This window comes from Gracilinanus agilis, chromosome 6 (genome assembly GCF_016433145.1).
Source record: "Gracilinanus agilis isolate LMUSP501 chromosome 6, AgileGrace, whole genome shotgun sequence".
Classification (NCBI taxonomy): Eukaryota; Metazoa; Chordata; class Mammalia; order Didelphimorphia; family Didelphidae; genus Gracilinanus; species Gracilinanus agilis.
The window spans coordinates 258880438-258907142 of record NC_058135.1 but is presented as its reverse complement, the minus strand read 5'-3'; the positions used below and the strand labels follow the sequence as shown (position 1 = coordinate 258907142).

Here is a 26705-nt window from a genome sequence, read left to right as displayed (position 1 = left end):
TTGGTGCACTCCTGATATTCTACAATTTATTTTTATATGTGAGTTCATCACCCCCTAAATGCCAGAGACCACTGAATTAGCAATCTGTGCACTCAGGAAGATCTCATTAAATTGCTTGTTTATTAAGTGAATGGATATTTTTATAACTTTTACTGTATTGTATAATATTTTAAGAGAGATATTACAAATTGCTTCCTCGGGGAGCTCTTATCAAGGGAATAGAACAAGATCGTCAAGAGATTTTTTCTTTGTTACAATTTAACAGAGTGCCATGTAAAGTATAATTATCTTATGAGGGAGAGTAATTTTGGCCAACTAGTGATACGTATTTGAAACTTAGCCATAATTGGTGAATGACTTAATACTGGTAATTTAATGGTAGACGGTCACAGTTCTTACTTTTTCAAATTGTCCTGTTTTCTTAAGATCTCCCAGTTTTATAATTCTTATGAAATAATATACTTATCTTTAAAAACAAACAAACAAACAATAAAACCAAGCTGAGAGCACTTTTCATTTTATTCTTGCCCAGGAGTGTAGTCTGGTACATTTAAGGGGATGCCTTGTGCATTTCATGATGCCAACACCAATTAAAAAAACAGCAAACCCTTACCTTCTGTCTTAGAATCAGTACTGTGTATTGGGTTCCAAGGCAGAAGAGTAGTAAGGGCTAGGTCATGGGGGTTAAATGACTTGCCCAGGGTCACACAGCTAGGAAGTGTCTGAGGCCACATTTGAACTCAGGACCTCCTGACTCCAGGCCTGGCAATTTATCCACCAAGCCACCTAGCTGCCTTTATGTGCATTAATTTTCCAAAAACATATAGCTTATTAAGTCAGGAACCACCTAAACACATAAAGTAATACTTTATATACAAAATAAAGAATCTTTTAAAAATATTTTTATAGGGAGATTACAGTTTATTTTACTACAGGGTGACTTAGTTAGCACATTTTAAAACTTATTCACTGTTTCTAAGTCTCTACCAGAAGGCAAAGGTGTTCTGGCTGTGGTTTTCCATTCAAACATATCTCGCTTTTTTGGTCTTCTTTGAGTAGAAATGTATCTTTTTTTCCTTCCTTCTGGAGAAGCTCACAGTGTATCAATGTCAACAACAGAACATAAGACCCCCGGGGAAAGATATGGCTTTATATACAGAAACAATTCAACTACTGTCACAATCCATCAAGAGATATAATCCTAATTGCCTAGTGATTCATCCTGAGCAGGAATGCTTCTCTCTGTGTTAAATCATTTAGGAATATTGTCAGAGCAGCCCTTGTCAAACTGTAACCCAGCTGTCAAAAGGTTGGCCATCTCAACCAAGACTGGCCCTCCTTTCACCATGGCAAAGTTAGTCCTGTGTTTTTAATGTTTTCTTTTTTAAATATTCAGGCTCTTCTAAAAATTTAAGTTACATCTAGTTAATAGAACTCTCTTGTGCAGCACCAAAGTAGTTTTAAAAGAAGCCAAATAACTAGATGTGTTCTTCCTTTGATTAGTCTTTAAAATAGGTTATCTTTAAAATATGGAAATGAAAACAACAAAGTTCAAGTTCTTTCACCTCAAATAAATTAATATTTTGTCCATTTTATACTAAACATTCTAATTGTTTTCCTATAGAGTGTAATTTTTCTTTTTAGTAACAGGTGATTATTCTGAAACTAGTAGAGTCGGACAGGATTCTCCAGGTTTGCTTTAAAACATTCTAGAAACTTTGTAGCCAGTTCATCGTCCACCACTCGGCTGTCACTGGACATTGAGACGGTCATGAGCTGGTGCTCCTGCAGTCTGGTGTTCCCATCTTCATCTTCAGAAAGTTTGAGCTGAGATCGGGATCGGCCCACAGCCAAAATGCAGGCCTGAGGAGGGTTGATCACAGCTCTAAACTCATCGATACCAAACATCCCCAAGTTTGAAACACTATGAGAAAAATAAAAGGCATTGAGTGGGAAGATTCTTATGGAAACAATCTTTCTGACCATATATTAAGAAAGTGCTATTGAACCTTGAAGTAAACATTCATTTCAGATACTACAAAACATACATCCAAATAAACATGATGGTTTTGGGGAGCTGAAAAGAGCAAAAATAAGGTCTTAAAAACTTAAGGGTAAACATTTTTCTCAAGTGCTTTAAGAGGCTACTATTTGTCTGCACATCTTTTTTTTTTTTTTTTTTTTTTTAAACCCTTGTACTTCGGTGTATTGTCTCATAGGTGGAAGATTGATAAGGGTGGGCAATGTGGGTCAAGTGACTTGCCCAGGGTCACACAGCTGGGAAGTGGCTGAGGCCGGGTTTGAACCTAGGACCTCCTGTCTCTAGGCCTGACTCTCACTCCACTGAGCTAACCAGCTGCCCATGTCTGCACATCTTTTAAGATAATTTGTGAATCTCCCATAACTGTCAACAGACTTTCAGCTCCCATAAGGAAAGAAATGTTTTAGCTAATCTTCTTTCTTAGCACCAAGTAGTGAAGACAATTAAATACATTTATGCTGACCTGAAATGAAGAAAATAAGATTGAATGGTTCCTACTGTGTTATGGGTATTAATTTTTTATAAAAGTAGCATATTGTGAATTTGAACTTTTTTTTTTTTTATCACACTCTTGGCAACAAACGTATTACTTGAAAATGGTTTCTATTGACTTTTAAGGACTGCTAGGCCCTTTCAGTCATTTTAGTCATGTTCCACTCTTCCTGACCCCACTGGGGTTTTCTTGGCAGAAATATTGGCACAGTTTGCTGTTTCCTTCTTCAGCTCATTTTATAGATGAAGAAAGGGAAGCAAACATATTGAAGTGACTTGCCCAGGGTCTTATAGCTACGAAGTGTCTGAGGCTGCATTTGAACTCATGAAGATGAGTCTTCCTGACTCCAGACCCAGTGCTCTCTCCACTAATGGCACCACCTAGCTGCCCTTTTCTTTGCTGTGACTAGGAGCTTTGAAAGATACATTCTGATTAGTCTGAAGACTCTTCCCTTTTTATATTTTTGTTGCCTAAATAAGAATGTTTAGGCAAAAAAAATAAAACAATCTACACCAAATGTAAGATCTATTTGATATTAATTATAATTAATATCTCTACTTTACCTAAAAGATCCTCCTTGATATTCTTCTGGTAACAATTTTCCATCTCTTGCTTTCTTTGCCAGAGCCTTAAAAAATACAAATAAAATATCAGCATGAAAAATGTTCTAGAAGGTAATAACTGCCAACTAGAAGATTCAGTCCACAAAACTTATTCAATTCTAATTAAGTCAAGCTGTTAACTTTTCATGATATGCTATAGATCACTTACTTTATATACTACAGATCACTTAAACAGAATTAGGAAAAAACAAAAAACAAGTGAGCACAGCAGATTTCTCAGTCTAAAAAAAGTACATTTCAAAGCCTAAAAGCAATATTACATTCTGATGGGTTTTTTTTGTTTGTTTGCTTTTTTACAACCCGTACCTTCTAAAGTCTTGGAATCATTACTAAGTATCAGTCGTAAGGCAGAGAACAGTAAGGTCTAGGCCAGCACTGGCGAAGGTTTTTGAGATCGCGTGCCCAAACTGAACCTTCAAGCTACGTGTGAGCCCCTGTGTTACCACAGAGAGTAGAGGGAGGATGTGCTCACTTTGGGCGTTTGGACAGAGGCACACCGGGAAGAGGGGGGATGGAGCAGCTCCCTTGTGCCAGTTCATCACATGTGCTAATACTTTGCTAATGCTGGACTAGACAAAGGGGGTTAAGTGACTTCTCCAGGGTCACTGAGCTAGGAACCATCTGAGACTAGATTTAAACGCAGGATCTCCCATCCCCAGGCCTGGCTCTCTATCCACCTCCACCTAGCTGCCCCGCTTTCTGGTGTTTTTTCCTCTCCTTTTTTAACTGAGCTAGGATGGCAATTCACATTCTTAATTTCCAGTCCAATCTTACTATAATTATGCCAAACTGTCTCCCTGTTCCAATGTTTTGCATATTATTATTTCCCATGATATTTCAGGGTTGTTTATAAGCAAAGCAATTTCCTGTTTTGAATGCAAGAGAAAAACAAAAGCCCCTTTAGAGATTCTGTATTCCAATCCCCATTCTGTTATTCATGAGTTCTGTGGTCCTGGTTCTTATACCTCTCTGGACCTCTGTCTCCTCATCCATAAATGAGGAGGCTGGCCTAGACAACTTCTAAAGCACCTTCTAGCTCTACAATTTATAAATCCAATACAGTCTCAGACATCATTTCCCATTTATCTTTTGGTGCCACCTTAAAATGTTGAAAAGATGGGAATTAAAGAAAGCATCACCTTTCAAATAGATGCTTTATTTCCTCTAGACTTACATTTTCTTTGTACTGAAAATCAGCCACAACTTTGGGCTCCACCTTTTCCTGGGAACTTGGATATAAGGTCAGAGAGGTTGGTCTACAACCAGACTCGACAGAAATCACAGGCCTGGTGGCCAAATTTTGGGAGGTATGGAAGATTGCAAGATTATCAATCACAGTTTTAAAAGTCTTGGGTCTAATTTATTATAAACAGAATTAACAGGTTATCATAGATATTCACTAATTAACCAAAAGAAGCCATGGGTTATTTTTTTAAACTTAATCTCTCCTTCCCTCTATCAACATATCATCATGAATTGTTGCCAAACAAATCAAAATTTATAATTGTTGCTTATAAAAGTATTTGGATTTAAAACCTCAAATGAAAGGAGATGGGTTTAGACATGCAATAGTCCTTGAAAATTAGGATGGAGAAAACAAACTAGAAACATGTTTTTCCACCTTAGGCAATAGAACCAGTTATATGATTTGATTAGACATATCAAGTGGACTTAATAAGGAATTTCTTTAAAGGAAAATGATCTCATTTTTTCCTGCGTACCATGAAAACAGGCTTAGAGAAACAGGAGCTACTTTCTCGTCTGAAAGAAAGCAAAATAATTCTCCTGGAATTTCAGTAAGAGGAAGTCAGGTGGTGCAGTGGACAAAGAGGAAGCGTCAGAGGCAAGACAGTCTCTGATGTACACTGCTTGTGGGACCCCAGGAAGTCTCTTCTTCACTTCTCAGGGTTCCAGACACAGGGGTAGAGGGAGTCTCCTTTTCTGGAAGCTACCTGAGCAATGAGGTCCCAGGTCCAGGCCTTCCTTCTCCTCTCCATTCTCTGCAGCCTAGGGGTCCTAGGTTCTAGAAAGCCCTGAATCACACAGGCGTATGAAGTAGCACAGATTTAAAGTCAAAGTTTATTATCTGAAGAACGTCCAAGAAGGAAGAAATTCAGTAATTAAAGGGTTAAAAGGACTGCCAAGAAGAGAAAGACACATATACTCAAAGTGGTTATCCAGGAAGCTTGGGGCATGACGAGGGAGAAGGGAAGGGGAAAACCTCTGTTTCCCAGCTCTCGGTCAGGCCTAGGCTACATGACTGTGCCACAACTGCTGCCTCATCTGATCCTCACAACAAGCCTAGGAGGGGCTGCTGCTACCGTCCAGGGCCATCACCAGTCTTGGGCTGGACTAGCTCAGTCTTCGTGTCTCCAGGCCCAGCGCTATCCCCACTACACCATCAGCTGCCTGGGTGAGGAGCTGACACCCTCGGGGTGCCTCGGGGTCCAGGGCGTGTGTTAGCGCTCAGAGAACAATGGACACCCCCAGGCTGTGGGCCTGGCCATGCCGGACCAGGACACTGTGCCCCCGTATCAGAGGCACAATCCAGCTTCAGGCATACCTTGATGGAGACGGCGATTTCCTGTATCCCTTTGGCGGCAGCGTCTTTGATGATGGGGGTAATGAGCCCTCTGTCTGTGGCCACTGCCACGGAGATGTCAATGGAGGGCAGCTGCTTCGGGCCCTGCCCATCCCAGCTCACATTCACGTTGGGCATTTGCTGGAAGACAGAAGCAAAAGAATATGAGACAGAGAAGAGGCTGAGATCAGCAAACGACCCGAGGGGCAAACAAAAGAAGCAGGAGCACATGCTCCGTGGTAACTAGCCACACTAGGCTAATGCACTGGACGGAACACCAGAAAAATGGAGACAACACCTTTGCTCTATAACCGTGTCCACGGGTGAATCACGTCACCTGTGAAACTCAAAATTCAAATTTCCTTTAATATGGGGATGACACTTTTACGAACGTCTTCCTCCAACTAAGCAGAGATGTAAAAACAAACACATTTTAATGGAAGATGGTGAATACTAGAATAAAATGGTAAAGTTTTGCTATAAAAAATGAATGACAAATGCTCATAAAGTAGAACTCGTTGTTATACTTGGGATGTGGAAAGAAAATATGTTTCTCTAGTCCACAAAATTGAATTGTCACAAGTAAAATGAAAGTTGAACTAAAGGAAATTAAAAACAAAACAAAACAAAAAAAGATAGTGCTGGTGGCTATCAGTTGGAAACCATCTAAGAAAAAAATGACCCTTAAAAGCATTAATCCATAGTTCATACCTATAAACCATATAATTTTAAAATTTTGACAAAATGGTTTGGTAGTAGTAGCATTACCCCTAATACTTACTTTTGTTTTAATAGACAGAGCCTGGAAATGGGAATGCCATGTTGGAATGCATTTCACATTTTGTTTTCAGTGGTGTAAAAAACTACTTTTAAAAGAATACATTATAGAGGCAGCTAGACGGCTCAGTGGGTAGAATCAGGTCTAGAGATAGGAGGTCCAGGGTTCAAATCTGGCCTTAGACACTTCTTAGCTATATGACTCTGGACAAGTCACTTAAACCCAACTGCCTAGCCCTTACCACTCTTCTGCCTTGAGACAAATAGCTAATATTAATTCTAAGACAGAAAGTTATTGTTTATTTAAAAAAAAATAAAAGAACAGTGTGGAAATGGCACATTGTCTAAATCACAGGTACTTCACCTTTAATGGTATGGTAAAAACCATGGACACGCTTTCAAAATAACATTTTGTTGCCTATATTTATAATAGAGGGAAATGCTAAATATATGATACCATTATTTTTTCCCATTTGAGTTCACGAATTCACTTAAGACTATCTAACCGTGAATCCTATCGGAGTCTACAGGCTTCAGTCTAAAACAACTTGTGCTGAAGCAAACTCTCATTTCTCCAAAGCCAGAAGAAGGAGAAGGCATGGAAAGAAAGAGGAAGGAGATGCTTTTAGTCCTTTTAAAGTCCACGTATGCTGGGCATTTTCATTCTGTCCTACAAACTGTCCTCCTGGAATTTGATAGTACTGCAATATTAGCATGATGTCACATGTCAATCGTATTTGATTATTTAGCATAGCAATGAAACAATTAGCAGGACTAAAATAAAGGAGTTTATTTTAAAAAATAAACCCACCCCCACAACTGTTAATTCTATTATTCATATACAAAGTAATCATATGTTATGTAAGCATATCTGGAGCAATGGGCTTGGGCTCAGAGGGTATAGATCTGACTCTTAACTCTGTGACTGACGCAAGTCCGTTCCCTGTTCTAGACATCACCTGAAGAAAAAGGGAATTAGACAAGTCCAGCTCAAAGGAGCCTGCGAGTTCTAAATCTTAGGGTCAGATGGTTAAATATGGGTGAATGAGGTCCTACTAGCAGCGTATGCTAGCAAAGATAGGAAAGGCTGGCCTACAACTTAGAAGCCCAGTGCTCAAATGGTGCCCACCCCTATCACATATTCCTTAGGCTTTAGGTAGCCCTTTTTGACTTTTTATCTTTGAAGCTGCTAGTGAGGTTTATTGGAAACATATTTTACACATATACAAAATTTCAGAAGGGAAGAGAACCCCTATTAAGTGTAGACAGGAAGAGGTATGAGAAAGGAGGACCAGATCTTAAAACAAGATTTCTTTAAGTCATTATCCAAAGATATCCCCTACTGAGCTCTAATACATAATTTATAAACTCAAGTTCTGGAAAATAATTTAATTAGAAAATAATTATAAACTTGAACACCTTGAAAGTTAGGCAAGTAATAAATAAAGGTTTAAAATTATGACTCTCAAATTTTGCCCTTGGCTATACCAGTGACTCACTAAATGATCTTTTTTTTAGGATTATAATAATCCCCAATATATTCATAATAGTTTAGTAAAAAGCTATTTAAACCAAAGTTGCTATATAATCTTATTTTTGCCATAGGTATAAAGATCAAAGGAGTTTAAAGTCTAAACCCGTTCAAAGAGCAAATAAGAAATCAATTTGCTATCACTTTTATATCACCACTGTGCATAAAAATATCAAGCAAGAAAGTAAAAAAATAATCACATGGCATAGCTATTTATTATAGTCTCATCATTTATAGCATGAGTTTAGGGCATAATTACATGTTTAAAAAGAAAAAAGGCTATGCGGCTAAATCTTCATAGAAATTTTCCTAAATGATAAACCTTCGCTTTTTTTCCAGGGTGATAGAAGCATTGCCCTATATTTAGGTTTATTTTGAGAATTCGGAACTTTATGCAGAATGAAAATTGCTTGAAACTAAGCAAATTAAGACTACAAATAAGCATGTGTCAATATAAGTAGTTCCTTATAAACTACAAAATATCCAAAACACATAAAAGTAAAGTAGCTTTATTCTACACAGTACTATTTTTTTTTTTAAACCCTTACCTTCTGTCTTGGAGCCAATACACAGTATTGGCTCCAAGACAGAAGAGTGGTAAGAGTAGGCAATGGGGGTCAAGTGACTTGCTCAGGGTACACAGTACTATTAATAATACTGTTAAGATATTATAATAGAAGTGCCTTAAAAATAAGGACTAGGTTTTTAAGGTTCATAGCTGGCTTTGTGAAAAAATTTTTTGCTGGTTGACAGCAAAGAAAGAATAGGTGTAAGAATGAGATTTCCATACTGGATCTGAAGTTGCTATTAATAAGTCGTTTTATAGCAAGTGAAATATGGAAATATATATAGGGTAACAGAACTAAACTATGTCAAACCACTTAATGACTTGGAGAGGAGAGAGAGAGGGAAGGAGAGAATCTGAATAGCAAAATGTCAGATTAGCAATTGTCAAAATTGTTTCAATGTGTAGTTGAAAAATTTTAAGTTCAAAAAATTAGTAAGTTTTTTTAGAAAAACAAAAACAAAAACAAAACTCTAGTACACCTGTTCTATTGGTTGAAAAGGAAGTTAATTCCCAGAAAACCAAAAAAGGCAAAAGAACAGGGTCATGTTTTTTAATGCCTAGCAGAACTAGCTAAGGAATGATTATATTCAAATTCTGAGAAGTTAATTTATAGTGTGCTGTTAGATAAATGGAACTGTGATCATTTCCCCCAAATGCTAAAAAGCATTTAGGAATAGGTTAAACTAACTGATCAAACTATAAGTTCTTAGATGATATTCCTAGCCTTTAAATATCTTTTCAAATGGCTCCTGGAAAAAAATATATTTTTTTAAAATGCAAATAGTGTTGGCAAAGTACCACAATCAAAAGAAATATCTCCTAGATGTATATCTCAAATTTTCATTTTTTATATTGCTAGCAAAAGAAGAGTAAACACTTATAAGTGCTTAAGATCTTTTGGAGAACAAATACACTCACATAATAGACAGTATTTTTTTAATTAACAATAAAAATCACAAATGTACTTTCTATATGCTACAAATAAGAACCACAAAAAGAAATTATACCATGGTGAGTTGAAATGGTCTAAAAAGCACTGGACTATGGGCTCCATGACTTGTGTGACCTTGGACTTCCTTCTCCTTCTCCTCCTCTATAAAATGAGGAGGCAGGTTCCCCAAAGCTACAATATTTTATAAATCTGGTGACTATGACTTACAGAAACCCCAACCAAACCCTAATGAATGAAAACTTCATTACATTACTTTACACTGCAAATGCATAGTGCACTCAAGAAATAAAGCCAATAGATAAATCCCAGTTGTTTGGGTCTTATTACTTACTTTAAGAGTTACAGCTATCGCCTTGATAATAAAATCATTTACTGACACTTTAATATCATCTGAAAGAAAAAAGAATATTAAGATCAGGAATACTGCTCACAAAATTTGTAAGAAGTAATACAACTGTGGCTTTCTTCAACTTGACAATTAATTATAAATTGCTTTTCTGTATAATGATCTGTAGCTGAAATGGAAATTCGATAAAATGTGACAGAGAATGAACAGAAACCTTTCCAAGATACATCTCTGTTATCGCTTAGGGAAAAAATTAAGTGCTCAGAAATCACATGTGCCTAAATTCTTTTAGACACTCAGCAAAGATGAGAACTCGAGTATCTCCAAGGGGGGTCCTGAAGTACTATAGTTGGCCACCAGCTCAGAAAGCACTCCAAACCTAACTATAAATCAGACCAGTGAACGGAAAAATGTCTGCGGTGATGAAGCCACTTTGGCACAGGTCCCAGCACAATGACTACAAGGAGGTGCTTTTCTGATTTTATGGTGAAACAGTTAAGATCCTTCCGGTGAGCATAAAGTTTTTTGTTTGTCCTACATACACACAATGTGTACGGGTTTTGTTTTTCCTTTTCCCAATGGGAAAGGAGATGGCAAAGAGCACTTCAAGGATTTCTGGGAAAAACTGACACCTAAGTGATCTCCAAGACAGTACAGCCTAGTGTTGTTGCAAATCTTAGAAAGCAGCTTTCCACCACCTGTGTACCCCACTGTATACCCTTGCTTCTATGCAGGGCTGGTGATTGTAAAGCACAAGAGCTCCCATTAGCTGTTCCAAGAGGACCAGATCACTCTACATTGACAATCGGATCACCTTCCCAAATGCAGGCAAAAATTTTTGAGCATATTTTTTTCAAATTATATGTAGAAACAATTTTTAATATTTTTTTCTGACATTTTGTGATTCCAATTCTCTCCTCCCCCCATCAGAGACAGCAAATAATCTGATCTAGGTTATTCCAGTGCTATAATGGAACACATTTCTGTATTACTCAGGTCATGAAAGAACACACATAGCATATTCAAGAAAAAGCTTATGAAGGAAATAAAAGGCCTTGTTAACAACAGTTAAGCCACTCACAGCTGATGATCGTACATCATTGTTATTATTGCATACAACATACTCATTTCTGCTCACTTCACTTTGAATCAGTTCATATAATTCTTTCTTTTTTCCTGAAATTGTCCTCTCTTCATTTCTTATGGTGCAATAGTATTCCATTGCAACCATATACCACAACTTGTTCTGTGCTCCAGATTTTTTAATGTGATAAGATGAATTCTCAGGAAACTACACTGTGCCTTGACTAGCACAGTTACTGCTAACTGCAACATAGCAGGAGTGAACAGAGATGGCTTTGGAATCAAGAAGACCTGGGTCTAAGTCTCCTCCAGTGTGGCCCTGGGCATGTCTTTAACTTTCTAATGTCTCATCAATCCACAAAGATCAGGAGCTGCAGACGGTGAAGATCTGAACTGCCAAAGGAGCTTCCTCACCCAGCACATCCTAGACCAGTGAAGTCATGAGCCCAATGGAAAACCAACAACCACAAACGTTGGGTCTAAAAAACCTCTAGGAGAAGGCAAATAGAAATATATCTCAGTGCTAAAAAACTTTTAACATGACCACATCAAGTACTATTTCCACAGAGAAAAGTCAATTAAAACAACTTTGAGGTGCCATCTCACACCAGTCAGACTGGCTAACATGACAAAAAAGAAAGATGACAAAGTGTCAGGTACGAGGAAAAGTAGGGACACTAAAACTTACTTCCCAGTTCTTATTCTCTTGCCCCTTCCAAAAAGTCTCTCCTTTACCTCCAACCTTGCTTTTTTATTTCTGGATATAAATTCGCTTCTGAAAATCCCTCCCATATCTTGTTCTACAGAGCCCTCCCTTATCCTCAGTCCCTTGCCCTCTTTTCTGTTAATCTACACTGCCTTCTCTTAGTCTTTCTCTTATCCTACCCCTTCATCCTCCTGCTTCTCTACACATTAAGAAGACTTTTACCCTTTTGGTTATATGTTGTTTCCTCTGTAACCCAGATCTGATGAGGATGGAGTTCTAGTATAACCAGTCACAATTCTTCTACCTGGGCCTCTTTTATGAGATAATTATTCTATTCTACTGCTTCTTACCCTATTTTATTGTTATTTTTAGTTTATTCCATTCTATTCAACTTGATCTCAAGTCTTTTGTCTTTTTATGCTCTTTCAAACTACCCAAGAAATGATGTCATTCTTAAGGGTGAGAGATAACATTTTCCCAAATAAGTAGTGTAAGAGGAAAATAGGTTTGAAGCATATTGGAAGCTTAGAAAGACAACTGAACACAGGGGACTCTCTCAAAAAGGCAGTTGGGGGTTTTGAAGGAGTTGGGGAAAGCCACTGACCTGAGAGATCTGTGGATTTGGGTACCTCTAAGCAACGCCTGAGACCTTACAACTAGCAGGATCAAGGAGTAGAGGTTGAGATTTCTGACTTGCTTCGTTGACAAGCAAAGTCAATCTCTCTGATTTCCTCTGAAGAGTTATTTGGCTGGTTCCTGTGCTCTTGGAGTGTACCTGGACTACACCAGATCAAGACCATCAGATCATCTCCGTGAGATCCCATCTGTCCCTTATGTCTTAGCTGCCTATTTAGAGTAGTGTAGGATTTCCCAGATCTTCAGCTTTTAACCCTGAATTTGACCCTTAGTGTTTTAGGTTAAGTGTGACCTTTCCCATCATTTCTAACCCTACAGTATATATTAAACTTGTATTTTATGATTCTTTGGTCCCGGTCTTCTCACTTGTTAGTTTCACAGACTCCCAGGCTAGGTGGATCTGGGGTGGTAGTTGGTCTCAACTGCCAATCCATAATCTCTCATTCCTTGTTCTTTGGAGGGGTGTGTTTCCCTAATTTGTTAGTCCAGTCTGTTATCCCTGTCCAGTCAGTCTTCCTTCTCCCCTTTCTCTAATTCCAGTAATATTTAAGTTACCCATAAGAGTTTCCCTATAAGAGTAGTAAACTATTTGACCTTGTTTAGGTATCTTATAATTGGCCTTTCACGTTTACCTTCTTATGATTCTTGTAGATTGAATGAAACTCTTTTAGTTTGTTAAATATCCATTTTCCCTTGTATAATTATGCTCAGCTTTGTTGGGTATGTTATTCTTGGTTATAAACCTAGCTCCTTTGCTTTTCAAAATGTTATTTTCCATGCCCTTCATTCTTTTAATGTTGCAAATGCTAAGCGCTGGGTTATTCTGACTGTAGATCCTTCTTATTGCTTGCAGTATTTTCTCTTTAAACTGGGATTTACAGACCTTATCAATGATGTTCCTTTGCAGTTTCATCTTGGGGTCTCTAGGTGGTGACTGATGGATTTTTTTCTATTTTTATTTTACCCTCTAGTTCTAGAATTTCCAGCTAGTCTTCCTTAATGATTTTTCGGGAGTATGGTGTCTAAACTTTTTTTGAGCAGAACTTCCGAGGAGTCCAACAATTTTTATATTGTGTAAGCTTAAAATTAATATACAATAACTCCAAGTATTTTGTTTGATAAGATTTATTAATAATCACTTGAAGTAAAAGCCTGAGTAAAAACAGCTTTCCCAGCTGTGCATGTGGAAAAAGAGAGCAAGAAGGCGGGGTTACAGCAAACTTATCTATACAACCTAAGCATGCAACTTGGGGACAAAAAGGAAAGGGATTCTGGGTAATGTAGTTCAGGGGTACAAATTTTCTATTTACAGTTGTCTCTCAATCTATTTTCCAGGTCAGTTGTTCATGTAATAAGATGTTTCATATTCTCTTCTATTATTTCATTCTTTTGATTTGTTATTTCTTTTCTTAGGAAGTCATTAGTTTCCTTTTGTCTAACTTTAATTTTTAGTGAATTATTTTCTTCTGTGAGTTTTTGGATTGCTATCATCAATTGGGTGATCTTTCATACTATTCTTGATTTTCTTGCATTGTTCTTTTTTTTCCCCCTGGTTTTTCTTCAATTTCTCTCATTTTTGGTTTTTGAAGTCTTTTTTTAAGCTCTGCCAAAAACTCTTTTTGGGCTTGGAATCATTTGGTGTTTTTCTTTACTGTTTTAGAAATAAATGTTTTAACTCAGGCATCCTCTGAATGAACCTAGGTTTTCTCTGTTCCCATAATAGCTATGTATAGTAGGGTTCTTTCTCTTTGGCTTATTCTCTCAAATTTTAGCAGCCAAACCAACAGGCTTAACTGTTAAGTTTTATGTTTGAGTTGGGCTCCATTTGTAGGATATAGAGAGGTGATGCCTCAGGTTTCAGGATTTTTTTTGTGTGTGTTTGTTATTTCCTGGGCCCTATTTAGTTCATCCAATTTCTATAATCCAGGGGCTAGTATAGTCCCTGTTCCCCCTGACTTACACCCCAGCCTGTGATTGACCTCAAGTGATCCAACTAGAGATTCTCCCCTTCTCCCTGGTAGTTCTGCTACTGCAAGCAAACAGCTCACCTCCCCCATGGGATGTCAGTCAGGGACTCCACTCTCCTGTGGGTGAAGGATATCAAGACCATTAGCAACTACACTCACTAGAGTGTGCTTCCTCTTCCTTCCTTCTCTCCACAAACCACGGCTTAGGATAAAGTGGTATCTGGTCAGTGTATCTTGGTACTTGAAGTCCTTCTCTATTCAGCAGTTAAACCCAGCCATGGGTGAGTGGGGACCCCTGAAGCTGAGGCCAGAGTCCACACAGGTGTTCCCAAGGTTTGGAGTCCACTGGTATCTGCAACTGGGATACAGACTCTGAGGTTAAGCAGACAAAGTGAAGCTGCCCATCCCAGAGCTGGCAACGTATTGATTCTTTGGTGTTTGCTCCAGGGCAACTGTACTACCAGGCAATGATAAGGCCAGAGATGACAGAGACCCCTCTTCTAAGTTATCCCTGGTTGTTATACTTCAGGCTCTTTTCCATTTTTGCCACTTTTAGCACTGATTCTGTAGAATTACTTCTGATTGGTTGTGGGAGAGTTTGGAAGGCATAGCAGTCTCATGCCCTACTCCACCATCTTCCCACAATCCCTCCAAAGTCTTTATTTCTATCACTTACACACATTCTATTACAAAACCATATTTGTGGTTAGGACTTATCCTAATAGGTTCATCCTAATAAATTTTGGGTACATTTGTAGAGAAACAACAAAGACTTCCCAGACAAATTCCCTAATGCTAAGTTCCTCTTTCTAGTTTCCCCAAATGAGTTATCTAGAGATCGTTGCACATATCTAAGAAAACGTCTGTGAAGGAGCTGAGTATTCATTCACCTTCAAAAAATGAACAAATGCATATCTTAGAGAACCTAAAAATAACTAAGGTGAGGGAGCATAGACTATTAGAGATGAACACAGGACTTCTATTTCTATAAGAGTGGAAAGTAATTAGTCACCATCAAATTATTAGGTAATTCCTTTTTAAAATTCAGTTACATCACTAATATCTTACACATTTTTCAACAAGCTATGCTTCAGTGTACATAGTTGTTTTTAGAAGATTCCTAACTCTTGCAAAAGATGAGAATTCCCCAAATGATTTAAAACAATATTTCAAAAGCATATGGGGAAAAAAATTCATAGAATGAACTGCTTTAGGAGATGGTGGGTTTTCCTTCAGTGCACAGCTTCAGAGATGGAAGCAACTTCAAAAGTCACCTAATCCATGGTTGTGCCTCTTAAAGTAAACATGGATGATTTTTTAAAAACTGGAAAACTAAAAACTCTCAGCAAGTTGAGTAAAACTCAGAAAAAAAGGAGGTACTTTTGACAGACTCTTCTTTAAGAGCCATCAATACCACTTCTATGGGTTATGTTTCTGTACTAATTCCAATTTCCCCCAGAGCAGTTTTCCATCTGGTTCCTTGAACCAGCTGTCAGGCTGACTTTATCAGTAACCTTGAAGATCCCTCTCTAAGCAGAATAGCTGCTCTGTAACCTACTTATATCAAGTTTAACCTAAGTCTTGATTATTCTAGCTACTGATGATAATGGGGCAATATTCTTGGGATTCAATTCTGTAGCAGATGACGAGTTCATAGGAAAGCCCTCTGCTATCAGGTACCAACAATTGCCATGTGAGAAAGAGAAAGGAGTTTGTGAGGTTCTAAATCAGACTCTCCTTGACATACAATTAAAGCTTACAACAAAAACCACTCTCCACAATGCTATAAGATTGCAGAAGAAGCAAATTAGACAAGGAAACTTTCCCTAGAGACTAGTACATTTTTTATTTAGGTTAGCATTATTACACAGATTACAAATTGGACTGTAAAGGCTACATAACAGTCTTTACTTTTTTCTATTGCATCTATAATTCTCTTTAAATCCTTCCTTCTAGTTGTCACATCTACAAAATATAGAGATCTATTGTATTCTAAAAACACAGCTTTCTCTATTTATAAAAAGTTAGATGAATTAAGTTATGTGAGTAATAAGATGCTTTGTATTTAAAACATGCAAGAAGTGCATATTCCCACTGCAGAAGTACTTATTCGTTAGATCACTTAAGTAAAACAACATCAAGAACGGAAATTATACATATATTTCCAACTTACTTCTCTACCCTCTACCAAGAAAATTTGTCATCTTTGACCTAGTTTACTATATACTCTGGAAGCAGAACTCTCCCCCCACCCCTTGGCCAAAAAGACCTGTCAAATTAGCCCCACTGATAGGCTGACAGGTTACCAGCTAGATGGCCTTTGGTCAAATAAACGAGGTACTAACCTCCTGCATGGTGTAGTGAAAAGCAGATAACTTTTAGTCAGGACCAGGGGCCCTGCCCTTGACATTAACAAGAGATGTGACTATAGGTAGTCACTGAGCCCCCACGAGCCTCACTCCATTCATCACTAATAGAAGGAGGATGCTAGGACTTACTGCACAAAGCTGTTGCATTTTGTAGACTTTTACACATTACATAAGGGCAGTAATTGTCAGGTACTATAAGCAGTTTTTAGAAAAGAGTATTTAGTTCACTCTTGGCCCTCTAAGATTGGCCTATTCTGCTATTGTCCCTCCCAGGCAATCTGAGAAGAGGTAGCAGGGGGTTACTTGGATGGTTTGCATTGGCTCTCATTTTCTCCCTCTTTCAAGGTGACAGGATGCTATTTGCATTTGTCTTTCCATTAGGTGCTAAAAGCTTCCATTTCCTAGCCCAACTTCCTTCTCCTTATAATAAATCACAAGCCCTCCAATAGTCTTATTTTTTTAAAGGATAGTTTGAAAGAAAATTAACAATCAGAAACCTGATGTCATCGAAATGAATCCTAATCTTGTAGGAAAAAGAAGGCCATTTCTTTCTAGACCTACTTAAAAATTCTCTTGTAGTCTTCAAAACAGTCTTAGAACAAATAATAAACTAGGTGTTTTATAACTGCTAAGACACTGAAAGACTGAGGCTGGCTTTGTTTGGTTATTACACAAAAGATATTCATGAAGTCATAAAACTTCTTCAGTAAGTTCAGTACTTCCCATTTATTTATATAACCTTTTACTTATGGGAAGTTAGGAACAAAAATACATGTCTGAAGTCTTTGTTTTTGTTTTACAACAACAAAAGGAATTCATAAAGATACTAAATAAAAAAAATAAAGTCTGAATTTTCAAACTGCCTTTCTGAGATATTAGGGATAAGCACTATGTGAAAAATGTTTAAGTGAACATTAAAAAATAAAGAATAGCCTTTCCAATATACAGCAGTGACCAGACTTATATTAAGAAAATAAAACTATATCCCAATAGTTTTATAAAGACTTCTCAAATTAAACTGAGTAAATCACTACAATAGCATGATTTGAGTAGAGTTGATTAGGATTAGTACTTTACATGAAAAAAAATTATATAATAATGCAGGTTTTTTTTTTAAAGGATAAAGAGTGAATGAACTCTTAGAAGCAAAAAACTCTTACCCTGGACGAATGTGAATGAATCTGAGGTATAATAATAATAGCCTAAGATAACTTTAGTTCAAATGCAGTCTTATAATCAACAAACTATAAACATCTAAGACTAAGGAGGCCTACATTCTAGCATTTGTGAAAATACTCAATTAGAATACTCAGAAGGATGTGAGATCTTATCCATCTGGATGCTATCACCAATGATATGGCACACAGCCCATCCAGACCCACTCCTCCTGGGCTGCAGGTCTTCCTCCCTTTCTTTTGATATATTCAAGATGGCAGAAGGGCACTCAGGCTATCCACCTGTCATACTTCACCCTGACCAGGTACAGTTTCTTTCTTAACTGTCATACATGTTGTTGATGATGACTTGTTCTGGAGTTCCTCCTTGGCCATGTGTTATGACCAGTCATATCCTCAACTGCCCTCTCTGGGATGTTCACTTTCAGTTCTCCTGAGGTTATGTTGCATAGCCATACAACAACTATGGCTCAATAATGGGAACACGAAGCTGGATTCTGACAGATATTTGGGATTATTAAAGGGGCTGTGCAATTTCCTGAAGGCAATCCAACCCGCTCTTGTTCCTATGCCTAACTGGGTATTTGTCTGTTCTACACACAGTGACTTACCCAGGGTCACACAACTAGGAAGTGTCTGAGGCCAGATTTGAACCCAGGACCTCCCATCTCTGGGACTGGCTCTCCATCCATTGAGCCACCCAGCTACCCCCTATCTTCTTTTTAAAAGAAGAGATTTACCAATCCCAGGGTCTTCTTGATATGCTTTTCCTCAAGCAGCAAGGGTGTAGGGAAAAAAAAAAAAAAAAAAAAGGAGCCTCCTGTTTCTTGTGATAACAGAAGAGCATTCCACGACTCCCTCTTTTCTGTTCACTGCATCCACAACAGATGAATCTGGCAAAGGCACAGGCCACTGACAGGATGGCAGAACCAGCTTTAACTTTGACAACCTCTGTTGCAGCCTTCTGGAATTGTTGTTAGGATCAAACAAGATAATATTTATAAAACTCCTTCCTTCCTTCCTTGTTCCTAAGAAATTGTTGTTTCTGGTTTCCTTAAATTTATAGAAAACAAAGTGAATTCTTTGAGCTGATACTCTAAGAACTTGTGAGCCATCCTGTCATCTTTCCATCTGCTGCCTCTTTCTTCTGTGTTCTGGTTTCATTTATAGGAAGCCCGTTAAGGCACGCTGCATGAACCTGTCTTCCTGGTGGTTATTGGACAAGAATTTCACATTTAGAGTACCAACAGATAAATTTATGCTAAACCCACCAACAAATAAATAAATAATTCTAATGATCTAAAACTGAAAATTTTTGCACCCTCTGCTTAGCTTTTTGCTAAGAATGTACTTCAAAAACTAAGGCAAAATGGAATGCTATAAATGTGTAGAGGGACAGGGGGAGAGAGCTGAGGTGGCAATAAGAATTACAGAAAAAAATTAAGAAGACCTAAACAAAAAATTCTAAGGCAAAAACTGTTCGAAAATCGATGCTCCTAATTATGACCCTGAATTGTCTTCTGAATCAAAAAGGATTAAATTTTGTTCAGTCTGGTTTTAGTTTTCATTATATTTGAATTCTCTGAAAAATAGCTAATCCAAAGGAGCTTAACGTGCACTGAAATGATTTTTTAATATTATTACTATTATATTGTGGCAGAGGAAGAAAGAGGATAAATAAGACAGAAAAAGAAAGCTCAAGTGATTTAGAGGTTATATAACCAGGATAAGTTAATTTCTCTAGAATCCAAGGATTTTGTGGATTTCTTCCTTTAAGTGACATGAAATATCATATAACTCCACTTATTTCTTAAGATGAAAGAGCACTGGCTCTGGAGACTAAGGACATGAATTCAAATCCCATTTCTGATGTTTATCATCTCTGTGACTTTGGGTAAGTCATGAGCATTAACATGGGTTGCTATTTCTTCAACTACAAACAGGATTGTTCCAGAGTTTCTTCCAACTCTAAATCTAGGACCTTATGATTTCAAATCATCTTTGAGATGTTTAAGCTCATGTGACAGAGCATGCACATGTGACAGAGAATCTGAACTTCATATATATCATTTCCTAAGAGACAAATTAAGATACACACTGAATTACACAAAGTCACTTTACTAACCTTTGATGAGTTTTTTTCTTATTTTTAAGACAGCTCCAAGGTCACAGTCAGCAGTAGCATATGCATGAGGTACAGTACTTTTAGATTCAGTTAGTCTCTTGGCGATTACTCTTCTAACAGTGCTGGCAGGGATTTCAGTGAATGTGCCCTAAAAAGGAAGAGTAATCTATCTGTTAAACCAAGGGTGGTAAAGACTGAAAAATTACCCAACTGGGATCCTGTCCAATAATCTTAACTTATAACATTAATTAAAAATTCTGGTAGAAAGTAGACCATTTAAAAGTGAGGAGGTAACTTCTTGTTTTTCAGAAAAACTTGACATACAGTGTAGACCAGTAAAACAAATTAATAACAATTAAGAGAAAATGGTATGCATTTTGACAATATACTGGTATGACCAAAATAGCCAATGGGAAAAATCTAACTTACAAGAAGTTAGTTTTGTGTTCTTCAGCTTAATTTCAGAAAAATAATGCCCAAATGTGGACTCCTTTTCCTTTTGGCAGCTCTATTACCAAATTAATCAGTTGAATGAAAAACAATTTTTTCTAAGGTTACACAATAGATAATAAATAAGAGTTCTAAGTATTTGGCTTATTTTATCTGCTCTATCAGAGGTGAAGAGCATGAATAATTCAAAAGTATCATTAATCTCCAAATTATTTCTATTTACCTGGGAAAGTTCTATAAGATTCACTTTTGAAAAGGGAAATCTGATTTTTCTAAAAGTCTCAAAAATGCAATAAAAACAATAAAATCATACTTTTAAAGACCTGGCATTTCACTTCCTCATTCCACCCCACAACATAAACAGCCTTCTCTATTTCTTTCTGACATATATTCTAATTCATCAGAAAAGGGGCATCACTTGATATAATGTGGTGATTCACCCCTTCCTTGTGGCACGGATGTAAGCATGGTGCTATAAAGCTGACTAGGCCAGGGGAATTAATAGTAAAAGCCCTGAAGTTACTATATAATAAGTATGTGTGTATAAATACACATATAAACATGCCTATACACATATATGTATATATAGTACTAAATAAATGGAATTTCCATGTTAAACAGGATCAAATTTACTATATAAATTTCTACTTAGAAAATAGCTTAAGTTTTAAAAAAAGGTTTTCCTTTATAATTAATACTTAAACATGGCAACAGTTAATATTCAGTATGTCTTTTCATTTTGTAATATTCCAGTTTGGTTTTGGTTTTTAATTCTTTGTGGCACATCATTCCTGAAAAGGAAAAATCTGAACAGAAAGTATTACCACTGCATTAGGCTGCCCTGGAGTAGACACTGGTGGAATCATTGGCCTTGGATAAGATGATGGCCCAGTAGCTGTTGGAGGAGTCAAAGGCACTGCAGCTGTAGTAGGAGGTGTTAGAGAAGGTCTTGGTTCACCAAGTTTGCCTGACTTTTTTAGCTCTACAAGTTTGAGGGCATCTCTAGAGATAAGATAGAAATCAAAAAGACTTATTGGCAACAATGCATATTTAAATTTAAGGGAGGGGGAAAATTCTGGTTAAAAGAACAGCTAAACTGCAACCTCCACAAGGATAGGAATCATTTTTATCTTCAATCTGCTCAGCTCAGAGAAAATATTTAATGAATAATTGATGAACTAATTAAAAGAAGCACTAAGAATATAACTGTTAAGAGATTATCATGCATAAAAAGTATAAGAAATAGTGCTAAAGTTTCTCATTTTTTAAATTTCCTATTACTTTTATTGACTGAGTTAAATTCTTATAGCATGGTTTGCAAAACAAAAATATCAGCTGATTTTCTGTTTTGGAAAATGATTGCAAGGATTTAAGGTCATTTACTGGACCAACATTTTACTAACTAAATTATGCCCAAGTTACCTGAAAAAAAGGAGTGATCAGTTCAATTTGTTGAAGTTAAATTTTTAGTCTCCCAGTGGCATTTAGAAAGTACAAAGATATCAGTATGTAGTTGTGTTTAAATATGTATATATACTGTAAAATCAAGCCCAATTCTAGCCAGAAATCCGTATTCTAATTTTTGTTCAACATATCCCTCTCTACTTTGCCTAGCATGTGTTACTAATTAAAGCAACAAATAACTGAACTAGTTACAGATTTGTCCTAATGCTACTCTGTGAAACAAAGAGTATCCTTGTACATGAGGGGATTAGAATAGCAAGTGGCAGTGGGAACTGAAACAAAAGATTTTCCAATTAAATGAAATTCAAAATTTTGAAATTACACTATTTTCTCAAGGACCAATAAACATATATATGTATGTGTTGGCTTCAAATGTATCTAGTAGGGAAATTTAGGCTTTAATTATATTATAGTATTGAGTTCTCAAAAAGGATTAGGAAATTATATATAAAATAATAGTTGTAACTATAAAGAAAACAAAACTGCTTTCCCATTTTTAAAGTATCTGATAATATTAAAAGACAGAAGAGTTCATTTTACAAATTAGACCTTTATAATTTTTTTTAATATCAGATACAAGGTTTAGATAAAGATAAATATGGCAGTACATAAAAACTGATACAGAGTATAGCTAAAGATAAAAATGGTAGCATATAAAAAGCTGAAGTACTCTGAAGTTTTTGGTATGGAAACCAAATTTAAGAGATTATATTGTCTTGTTACTAGCAGATTTTAGTGGAATTACCAAGAAATCTACGTAAGTGATTTGGAACCAGAGAAGCTGAGCTCCTTTCAAAGCTGTCCTGAGAATGAAACTTATTCCACAATGTCTAAAAAGATAACCAGGGACCAGACAACTACACAAGACATCTGGGACTCAAGAAAAAATGTGAGGTCTAAATAAACATTGCAAATGGGTTACTAGGATACAAGGCAATTTGATATTAGTTAATATTAATGGTTATACCATGGAAAAATACTCTGAACAAACTAATTAATTAAAAATAAAATACAAACATATTTACTTGAAAAAATAATAAAACCACTTCTCTAAAAAAATGATGGTATTGCTTTGGTCTTTTGTTTCATGATGTAATTTATATGTTTAAGTTTTCTTGGTTAACTTGGTGACATGTATATTTTCCTTGTCAAAATTAGTCCTCTGTGAGTCCTCTCAACCTAATTTATATAATTCTGATTATGAATATGTGAAAATCATTATTTATAGATAAGTAATACTATGGGGGAGTGGGCTGCCCCCTCACTCATGAATCAAAAGAAAGAATTGAGGGGATTAGAATAGTAAGTGGGAGTGGGAATCAAGTGAATCATCCTGACTCCTTCTGGTGATGCAATTCTGGACCAACTCAGTCCTTTTTCTAATCAATTATGGGTCTAGTTCAATTACTGTGTTGTAAGAGAACTTTATTCAATTGTAGGAATTATAAGGAAACTTTATTGCATTGTTTAAGCCTAGTCCTGCAGAGCTAGAAAGATGGACTCTCTCTAAGCTGATGGACAGCTTAGAGACCTTCAACCAAGGACCCAGTTTATGCCCACCAGAAACCCAGCCAGATCTGAAGATTGGTCCTATGAGTTTCCTCACAATTATACATTCTAAACAACCTATACATTGTAAAAGTGAAATTTGGAAAATGCCATCTAAAAAGTGTATATATTTCTATGGACATGGGAAATGTATCAAAACTACATTTCCCGTGATCCAACATGGTCAAACTGGTTTCCGTTTCCGGGTCTTTGGGGCATGGGGAGGTCTACCTCGATGCAGAGAGGGTTTAAAATCTCCTGGGTTAGGAGGGAGTGGCCTCTTTGCGAGTAGGCTCTTGGCCAGGAAACAGGAGACAGTAATGGAGGCGGCAGTTTTGAATGCTTACAAGTGCGCGGTCTGATAACTTTATCTATCAACATGGCTTTAATTAAAATACTAATTTATATTATTATACCAGCCTTTATCATTTTTAATATTTATCAACATCTTATCTGAAAACTAGTCCCATACTAGCCAATCAGTTATTCTTTCCACTCTTCTTTGAAGACATTTGTGGGGAGTGAGATTTTTTTTTTTTTTTTTTTTTAGTTTCAGGAAATTGTACCTGTTCGCTTGCTACCTCCTAACTTGGAAAATCCCGAATCTTCCCTCCAGTTAAAAATCATATGACCTCATCTTGTACTCTGGCTAGTTGTTTACTTTTAATTCATTGGTTTTGATTGTTTTTAATGTATAAAAGTCTGTTTCTCCCTATAGCTGGGGTATAGCCCTAAGCTGAGGAAAGGGTGTGGTGCCAATTTGTTAGGCAATGGCATGCATTGATTAATAAATCAATATGACGGGAAGCTCAAATCTTTGTTTCCTCAGTCATTTCATCTTTGACCTGTCTCATATGTTTGCATTAATTTAAAGTTACAAAAGAAAATATATTTCAGTATGACTACCTACAGTTATTGAGGTTATTCCATTAATCTTAATTACATATTTTATAATCTATGCACCTTTACTAGATATTTAAATCCAGAGACATTTTAAGTCTGAAGAAGCTTTCCCAGCATAAATCTTCATTCTTTAGATGATAATAAAATGATTTCTAGTTGAAATCAAATTTTAGTATATATAACAAGACTTAATGCATTTTTAAAGTTGATTTAAGGAGTGGAGTGGGAAAAAAGATGTTCAGCTTACCCTGCATTTTAAGGCTTTAGGGAGAATGCGGACACACCTAACATTAAGTTAAAGAAGTTCATGTGTTTATTTAATGCTTTTATTTTGTACATTTTTTCAAAATCAGAAATGAATCAAATGTAAAGATGAGAACATGGAGCTGCCTAAAAAAATAAAACTACCATGGTTTAAGATGAATTCTGGGGTTCCTAAATGCCAAAGGACTGAAGCTATCATCACCCCCTCACCCCAAAATGTTCTACTAATAATCCAAAATAGCATTGTGTCTAAGGTAGAAGGTGGATAAACTGTTAGAGTAGCCTATGTGAGTATGTCAGGCACAATGGGATCTCAAATAAAATTTAAAAGCTAAGCCAAATTAAATTAAAGAAATGGAGTTCCTCACAAAGTTATTCTATATATAGCATATACACAGAAAAAAACAATAGCATTGTTTAGGTGAATGATTTTAAATGTAGTCCATTTAAGGTTCTTGGGGATAGAGGAAAAGAGTTTACAGAATGTTTACTTCTAAATTCTAAATTATTCTAAATTATTAGATGGCAATGTTAATATTTTTATTCCAAGCTTACTGATGATTTTTTAAATTAAAAATTAGACAGTCTCTTGGTAGTTTATCATATCAGCCCCATTCTCTTCATGAAGGCTTTGGGATGCCACAGTAGTTAGGCTGAGGAGTCAATGGGGTGAATTTTGTGTTCTGCCCAAGTGATCAAAAACAGAGTAGAAGCAGCCATCTTAATCTCTCCTAACCTACCCACACATGACTTCTCAAAAGGACCCAAATCCAGATGAACAAAGGGACCCCACAATTCTATCAAATCTTCAAAGAATAACTAATCCCAAAACTATACAAACTATTTGACATAATAAGCAAAGAAGGAGTTCTACCAAACTCCTTTGATGACACAAATATGATACTGATCCCAAAACTAGGTAGAACAAAAACAGAAAGAAAACTACAGACCAATCTCCTTAATGAACATAGATGCAAAAATCTTAAGAATACTAGAAAAAGACTCCAGCAAATGATCACGAGGGTTATTCATTATGATCAGGTGGGATTTATAACAGGAATGCAAGGATGGTTCAATGTTAGGAAAACCATTCACATGACTGACCATTATGGACCATTATATCAACAAGTAAACAAACAAAAATCACATGATTATCTCAATAGATGCTGAAAAAGCCTTTGACAAAATACAACACCTATTCCTACTGAAAACACTAGAAAGTATAGGAATAGAAGGACCTTTCCTCAAAATAATAAACGGTACATACCTAAAACCATCAACAAGCATCATACGCAATGGGGATAAATTAGAAGCCTTCCCAATAAGATCAGGAGTGAAACAAGGATGTCCATCATCACCTCTATTATTTAACGTTGTACTAGAAACACTTGCAGTAGCAATTAGAGAAGAAAAAGAAACTGAAGGTATTAAAATAGGCAATGAGGAGACCAAGCTATAACTCTTTGCAGGTGATATGATGGTTGTAGTATACAGAATTGGGGTGATATAGTTTTTTCTAGCTTTGGCTGAGTTCCAAAAGCTGTTAGAGGTTTGGAATCTTGAGGAAAAGGCAGTTGGCTGGATCTTCTGTGGAGGGAGGTTGTGAATGAGCTGAGTTGCTTTGATTACCTAGCTTTAATATTGAAATTTAGCCTAGCATTGATATATTTACTTAAGAAATTATTATTTTAGATAAACCCTTTATATCTTCCTTTCCTAATACCATCCCTGCCTTCCCTCCCTTACCTTATATGTCTGTGGAGTTAATAAGGAGAGTAATTATAGAGGAGTTAAATCTGTGAAGGGTTACCTAATTGACAGTATTAGTTATAGTTAGTCAGTCATCATTTATTCCCTTTAGATAGCAATAGCACTTTGTAAAGCTGAGTTTAAAGGCAGGTCCTTACTCAGACTCCATCTTTGCTTCCCTTCCCCCACCTGAGGTTCCTGAGATAACTGATAGGGCTTTCCTTTAATCCACCTTCCTAACCAACAGCCTTCAAACAATTAAACCCTTTTGTGTTTCAATAGTTCTATTTAGTGTAATTTGTCTGTTAGTTATCAAGAGGGGAGAAGAGGGAAAGAGACAACATACTCTGGGCT

At 36.6% G+C, this 26705-nt stretch overlaps 1 protein-coding gene across 1 annotated transcript in view; it reads right to left on the bottom strand.

Annotated features, from left to right (window-relative positions):
- Positions 1-900: 900 nt before the first annotated feature.
- PDHX (pyruvate dehydrogenase complex component X) overlaps positions 901-26705 on the bottom strand; it is an 83836-nt gene continuing 58031 nt past the window's right edge. Inside the window, exons 6-11 of the mRNA XM_044682407.1 lie at positions 21248-21425; positions 19974-20121; positions 9898-9956; positions 5721-5879; positions 3098-3162; positions 901-1924 (exon numbers count right to left, since the gene is read on the bottom strand). Of these exons, the coding sequence (XP_044538342.1) occupies positions 1666-1924; positions 3098-3162; positions 5721-5879; positions 9898-9956; positions 19974-20121; positions 21248-21425 (868 nt within the window). The 3' untranslated portion in view covers positions 901-1665. The remainder of the gene's footprint in view (positions 1925-3097; positions 3163-5720; positions 5880-9897; positions 9957-19973; positions 20122-21247; positions 21426-26705) is intronic.